General features: G+C 39.1%; 1 protein-coding gene across 1 annotated transcript; it reads right to left on the bottom strand.

The window, feature by feature from the left end:
* Positions 1-2,481, bottom strand: LOC131327360 (receptor-like protein Cf-9). Its single transcript, XM_058360483.1, has one exon. It carries the CDS (start codon positions 2,479-2,481, stop codon positions 1-3), a length of 2,481 nt encoding a protein of 826 aa, XP_058216466.1.
* Between the last annotated feature and the right edge of the window lie 5,601 nt (positions 2,482-8,082).

Genomic DNA, 8,082 nt, shown 5'->3' with positions numbered 1-8,082 from the left:
CTAATTTCTCCTGCCTCCACGTCTCCGAGCATTGCTTTTCAGCCTCTTTTCGTTTCTGTTTCCTACACCTTCAACCATCTTCACAAGCCATTGAGGTTTACCGAAGGAGAACATAAGATATCCCATGACAAGTCCAACTACCAGTCCAAATCCATACCCGGGCAATATGACTTCCCAACCAAATCCACTCACGGGCTCTGAATCTTCTTCTTCGAATGTCGATGGTGGTGGCTGTGTTGCCTTAGGATCGCCACATGCATTCGACAATGGAGGTCCGCATAACGCCGAGTTGTTGATGTAAGAATCATTCGAAAATGTATCGAATTGTTTGCCTCGAGGTATAGGCCCCACTAGGCGATTCTGCGAAAGATTAAGCGTTCCGAGAAAGGTTAAATTCACGAGTTGCCGAGGGATCTCCCCATTGAGCTTGTTTGATGAGAGGTCTATCCATTCAAGCTTCGTCAAATTACCAAGTGACTTTGGTATATGACCCGTGAGGCTGTTGTGTGACAAGTTGAGTCCTCGAATCGAATTTAGCCCACCGATGATCTCAGGAATCTCACCCTGAAACTTGTTCCTTGATAAGTCAATGGCTGTGAAAACTTTAAGGATTTTTTTCATTTCAATGGTCGATCCTTTGATTACTATTGTCAGAGAATCATAATAAATACCACCAGTTCTCATGTACTCCAAATCAAAATGCTCATCCACGTTCATCATTGCTTTAAAACTTTTGAAGTACTTTATGGGCAATGGACCAGTGAAATTATTGTTCGCCATATTAAGTACTCGCAACATGGGGAAGGGAAATTTGGTCGTGGAAGTCACGATCGACCCATGAAATTTGTTGGATTGCAAGATTAGGACATGCAAGTTCGGTAAATTTCCCAACCAATGCGGAAATTCATCAAAGAACTTGTTTCTTCCGAGATCTAGCACTTCCAGGTATCTACAGTTAATCAGAGACTTCGTTATTGGCCCTTCAAATCCATTGCCATAAAGATTGATAGTTGTCAAGAAATTTCTCCTGGTAAATGAATCATGGATGGTGCCAGAGAAGTTATTCATCTTTAAATCGATTACATTGAGATATTCACTGAATCTATTTGATCTAGGAATAGTGCCAGAAAAGCTATTTGAAGAAACAATAAGGTGGGTAAGCTTTCGGAGTTCAAAGGTTGAATTTGGAATAGTACCATTTAGGTCATTATGACTCAAATCAATAATCTCCAAGGAAGAGGATTGAAACTCAAGTGTATGACCAATCAGTTTGTTATAACTGAGATCTAAGTACTTGAGTGCGGGTAATTCGAAGACCCAAGATGGGATTGTACCGTTTATCAAGTTTCGGCCTATGGTCAAATCGGTTAGATTTGGAGGTACAACTACTTGTGAAGGAAGAGGACCAGTGAGACTATTGTTTGACACATCCAAGACCTCAAGTTTTGGCAAGTTTACATCCCATGACAAGAAGCGACCTGTGAAATTATTATCCAAAAGTCTTAAGGTCCTGAGATTTCCAAGGTTTGAAATTGAAGATGGAAGGGAACCACTGAAATTGTTGGATGAGAGGTCCAAATAAGTGATTTGTGTAATGTTTGAAATTGAAGATGGGAGGATACCATGGAAATTGTTGTATGAGAGGTCCAAAGAAGTGATTTGTGTAAGGTTTGAAATCAATGACGGGAGGATACCACTGAAATTGTTGTATGAGAGGTCCACATAAGTGATTTGTGGAAGGTTCCAGAGAGAAGTAGGAATGGATCCGTGGAATTTAGAATAACGGATGACCAATTGCTTCAAGGACTTCAGATTAGCAATTGAGTCCGGCAATACTCCAGAAATTCCCTGGGCTATGAGAATTAAGTTCTGGACCGTATAGGTTGAATTGATGAAATCGGGTATATGACCCGTGAGACCCTCCTCAAAAATTATTACCAAGTTCTGTAGATGTGGTAAGAGGAATACTCCGCTAGGAAATTCTCCATGTAAACCAGACTCTCCGAGACCAACGGTTCTTAAAAAAGTCAAATTGAGCAAGGAATTTGGAACCACCGAAGAAGACATGTTTACCACGCTAAGATCAAGATCTCTTAACTTGGATAAATTTTGAATGAGTAACTCGAACCCGCCTTCTTCCAATCTCAAATCAAAATTGTAAGAGAGATCGAGCGACATCAGTTTGTTTAGGAAGGAGACTCCAGGTGGGACTTTGCCCGAAAAACCACACCTAGAGAGATTGAGGTGTGTCAATTTGGTGAACCGAGTGAATTCAGGTGAGATGCGAGACATGAAAAAGTTATTGTAAGCGAGGTTGAGCTTTTGGAGCTGGGGAAAGGAGAGGAAGAGACTGCTATTAGGATGGATGGCGCCTTGAAGCCAGCTACAGCTGAGGTCGAGTCCAATTACTTGACCTGTCTCTCTGTCACACTCGACCCCATCCCAGGAACAACAATCAGAACCCTTTTTCCATGACTCCATCTTTGGAAAAGAAGTGATTCCAAAATCATCACAATATTCTTGAGAAGCAAATTTAGTGAGGGAAAAATTTCGTTTAAACTGCAGCAGGGCAGAGGTTTGTTCTTGAGTGCAGAGTTGGGCATGCAAACAAGAGAGTTGGCAAAGGAAGAGAAAGAAGAAGAAGATAAATAGTTGATTGCAGGAAAGCCATACTTGTTGAAGGCCCATCTTTCCTCTTGAACACAAAAAAACGTGCGACGGGTTTTCCAATTGAGGAGAAGTACTCGAAATGTTTTATAGGCATCTGCTGCAAACTAAATCAAATAAGATGGCTTCTTTTTTTCACGCTTAATGATTACGTGGATAGTATTCCATCGGTTACTAGATAATACTTTTTTCGTATTTTCAGCATAAAACAATGGTCTCAACTGCTAACATTGAGCCTCAATGATTGAGGCATGCCTAGTTTGGCATAATAAGCCAAATGACTTATTTTTTTGTCCTTATTTAAATTTTTTTCATATGTGCTAGTTTTTCGTTGAATTTTTTAGGATTGTTGCTTTGTCATGATGAGAGAAATCTAAAAAGTAAAAAATTACCTTTGAAACCCAACTTTTTTTGAATAAAGAGAAAAATAAGTTAATAAATTATTATTTTTTCTTTATTCAAAAAAATTAGATTTCAATCATATTTTTTTACTTTTTAAATTGCTCTTGTCATGACGATGCAAGAATTCTCAAAAAATCGATGAAAAACTAACAAATGCAAAACAATTCGAATAAGGACAAAAAAATAAGTCATTTGACTTATAATGTCAAACTAGACCGCAAAACACGGCTCTGTAGGGTCTTGGGAAGGATTGTGTTTATGAATCTTTACCCTCATGAACGGAGAGGCTATTTCTACGACTCAAACATGTAACCTCCAAATCACTTTGGGACAACCTTAGTACTTTACCGTTGGAGATAGACCACCCTCCAAGATACTGCTCACATATGGCACTACAGATATGGGTGTGTGTGGCCATTATATAGAAAAGAGACACACATGTGGTATATACAGAAAAGTGTATAAAATACTTTACTATCGCGCGGTCATCACTATCCAAAAAACTCACTAACAACAACTAACGTACTAGTAACTTTTGCTGAGGAAAAAGAAAAGCACGCAATCATCAAGTCAAAACAAAGCCAATAATATATATCAACTACGTGTGAAAAAATAAAATAGGGTAAGAGGGTCAAAACAACTTTACTCTTAAAATGCTGAGGGACTGCTAAAAGAAAAACACTTTCGTTTCAAAGCAAACATTATCAAAGGGTGTCTACAGGAGATCCATTAACAAATGTTTTATAAGGATATATGTCCGCTTCATTCTTTTTTTTTTTTGACGATCAAGGGTGTTTGGTCAATGTATGCACACCTCAACTAATAGCTTCCTACTCTGGCCAAAGGTGGACCATCTACGCCGGAACTAGAGAATTCATAAGAAATTACTATTTTGCGGCTTTACTCCAAGAAATGAACCCAGTTAAAAATCGAACCCTTTCAAGTAGAGGCTTGAAGCAGATTTATTAACCTTCTAAGCCCAAAAGAACAGATAAAAAAAGAAGCAGCAAAATATGGCGATTGGCTCTAAGCATGACCAAAATAAAAGAAAAAAACACTGTCATTTGCTCAATTTCAAGGCTAGATGCAGACAAACCACACCAACCTTTACGTCCCTCCCCGACTAATAGCAATGAAGTACCTGAAGTATGTTTCCCCATTCCTTTTTTAGCCGTAGAAGGGTGGCACGGGCACAGCCTCACTACACGGTATGGGCTTGTGAGGTACAGTATGTAAGGACCATATTCCTGAGTCTTTGTGTATTGGCAATTCCGTTTGACAAAACACATAATTTTTATCGAGTTGTAATTTTATTATTTTTAATAGGCTAGTGAGTCTGTATAGGATTAAAGTGGAAGGAATCTTTATTTGTAATTCCGAGTGAGCAAATTGGATAAAAAGGAATCAACTACAACGGGATGAATTTTGGCGAAGACGGATTGATAGAGGAATTGATTTGGGTATCAATCGGAATCTTCTGCCTTTTAAATGAGAGAAGTACCGTAAATAAAAAGTCAACACAAGAGAACTAATTATGGACATGGACTTTTCATTCCTAGGTTTTACCACAGCCATATAAAAAGAAAGGAGGCAGTAAAAGCAACAAGGGAAAGCCACATATATTATACTGTAATAAGAGAAAAAGAGCGGTGTGCGGCACATCGAAGCAACGAAGCAACAGGCATCTTGAAGAGCTATTCTTATAAGGTTAATTGGAAGGCTTGTGGACTCAAGGCCGTTGGCAATTAAGATTACTAGGTGCGGTGTACGTGTGACTCGGCAGGTAGTAGTTAGAACGTTGTGAGGATTTACTACGTTTGGATAGCTATATCTGTAACTGCATAATGATTATAGTGATTTGATTCCTTCTCGTGGTTTTTACCCATTCTGGGGTTTTCCACGTATATCTCTGCGTTATGTGATTGATTGCTAGCGTAGTTTTTAATTGATAGTATTAATTAGTGATTCATTTTCATACCATTAGGGTTTTTACGGATTATTAGGGAACCCTGATTTTTCACAGTATGAAATCTTAAGTGGCTAAGTGGTCAAGTCAGGGCTTGTTTGATAACCTAAATTCAGCACTTAATACTGAATCAATTAAGTAATAAGTGATTCAGTAGGTTTGATAACCACATTTCATATTACTTAACAAATTAAGTACCACTTAAAATATAGGCTAAAAAGTTGAAAAAAATTAAGTAGCTTTGAGCTACTTAATTCTGGCTGAATTTTTGTGTACTTACATTCAACCGTCATACCACCACCACAACCACTTCCACCACCACCTCCACCACTCCACCACCACCACCACTACCACCACCTCCGCCACTCCACCACCACCACCTCCGCTACCACCACTCCTCCTCCACCACATCACCACCACCACCATTCTCTCCACTACCACCACCACCACCACATCACCACCACCAACTCCACCACCACCACTTCCTCCACTACCACCACCACCACCACCACCACCACCACCACATCACCACCACCAGCTCCACCACTCCACCACCACCACAACTCCACCACCACTACCATCACTACACCACCACCACCACTGCTCCACCACTCCACCACCGCCACTCCCCCACCTCTACCATCACTACACCACCACTCCACCACCACCACCACCACCACCACCACCACTTCCTCCACTACCACCACCACCACCACTCCACCACCACCACCACATCACCACCACCACCACCACCACTCCACCACTACCATCATTACACCACCACACACCACCGCTCCTGCCACCACCTCCACCACTCCACCACCATCACCACCACCGCCACTCCACCACCACTACACCACCACCACCACTACCAGCACTCCTACTACCTCCACCACTCCCCCACCACCACTCCACCACCATTACCAAAAGTATATTGTGACTGTTAGTAAATTAAGATAGAATCGGAACAAAATTAATTCATCATTTTTTTAATTCAGTACTTAATATATTTATCAAACAGCTTTTCAGCTTAAAAATTTCAGCATTCAGTTTTCAGTACTTCATTTTTCAGCTTTCAGTTTCAGTTTTCAGTTTTATCAAACAGCCCCTCATTTTTGGGTACACAATACAAGCATGGTAAAACACGAGCACGGCATGTCACACGCACAACGTGATCATTTCTGTTTATGCATAAATCGATCATATTGATTCATTAAATCTGATTACACAAAAATGAAAATTAATTGTTCTTTCTACAGTCAACTAAGTAACTTGGATCGCTTTGAATGATCGATTCATGAAAAGCATGAAAAGCGTGGTTATGCATCCTGGTATTGTCCCGATTCAAAAGTTACAAGGCCAGAAAAGCATGGTATGCTTCCCGGTATTGTCCCGTCAACGGCTCAACTAATCCCTACCAGCTATGATCAAAGGCAGATCAACCACAATTTTTTGGTTGTCTTTATTTAAATTTTTTTCACGTTTGTTAGTTTTGCGCTAAACTTTTACGTATTATTGGTTCATCTCGATGAGAGGAATTATAAAAGTAAAAAATTATGACTTTACACAAGTGTTTTTGCAAAAATCCAAGAAAAAGATTCAAAAATTGACTTTTTGAACTTTATCTTGGATATTTTTCAAAATATTTGTGTAAAAGTCATAATTTTTTTTTTTTTCAATTCCTCTCGTGGAGACAAACTAATATTACATAAAGGTTTGGTATAAAACTCGAAAAAACTAATGACAAAACTGAAAAGTTGTTCACAACTTGTTGGTTAATAGAAACACCCAAATACCTTGACGTGGACTTTCCAGAACTAACATCCCTGCATTTGCACGTACAGCCAACCACCCAATTCCTAGGGTACTTCAATAACCCTAGCTAGTGAGCATAGCATCAGTCCAAGGAGGCGTCTTAATCGGGTTCACACTGGACTACCCTTTTGATAATTAATTTCGCTTAATGTCCAAATTAAATCCTACAAATTTTATGGCTCACGTACAATGGAACAAAAGATGGAAGACAACCAAGTCAAGTGCAGTCTAAGTCCAAAGTCTTGTTGATATTATTTACTAGCATTATCATCCACCTTTCAAAAATTTTGCACCAAATAATTAACCGGAAACACAATAACGTAAGGGGTGTTTGGGGACCAATTTTTTAAAATTAAATATGCATTTTCCTATTATGGGTGTTCGGGAGCCAATTACAAAACATTCTTTTCAAAATGTATGTGGCGAAATGAACTGGAGAATGAAGAACTTAAAAATCACATTTGGAGGAGCTACTAGGATTTTTATTCAACGCAAATCATTTTACACTTTTACAAGGAATTTGAAACCACCAAACAAGATACATTTACGGGGCCAAGATCAAGATCTCTCTTCGGATCTTGTGTCTTGGATAAATTTAACATCATGCACCTTCTCAGTTACTGAATACAAAACGAAAATTGGAGGATTATATTACGGAGCCAAGGATTCAAAGTCTTGGTAATTGGATGGTTCTTCCAATTGTCTTGGTCAATGATAGGCACATTAAATTCAAATGCAAGACTTTGATCCAAAATACTTCCAAAGACTCCAAACACACTCTCTTGGAAGAATATTTTTTTGCTTTTATCCCCTGACTATTCACATGCGTTCTCTCGACAAGAGCAATCGGCCGGAAATGATATTCAATGTACACCTAATAATTATTGGGAATGGTATTCCATCAAGATTATTTTTGGTACAAATATTTTTGCAACCAAAACAATGTGTAGGTAAGCCCCCAGAAATGGGTATATTTGTAACATCCAAAAAATGGGATAACCAACAAGAAAAATATGTAACTATTTTGAGGTTTATCGTGCACCCTTACTCGTAACTTCGCCAAGAAATGCTTTGGGTGCTTAGGGATTTGTTTAGGGGGGAAATAATGCAATGAGTTCAATTTTGTTAGTCTTACAAGCAATTCGGTAGCAATTTACCACACCAATTATAAAAAAAATGTGCCCGTTTCATTTTGGATATTGATGTATGTGACACCTAAACCTTCTTAAGGC

This window comes from Rhododendron vialii, chromosome 1a (genome assembly GCF_030253575.1).
Source record: "Rhododendron vialii isolate Sample 1 chromosome 1a, ASM3025357v1".
Lineage (NCBI taxonomy): Eukaryota > Viridiplantae > Streptophyta > Magnoliopsida > Ericales > Ericaceae > Rhododendron > Rhododendron vialii.
The sequence above is the reverse complement of the archived record's forward strand: the minus strand, read 5'-3'. Positions and strand labels throughout refer to the sequence as shown.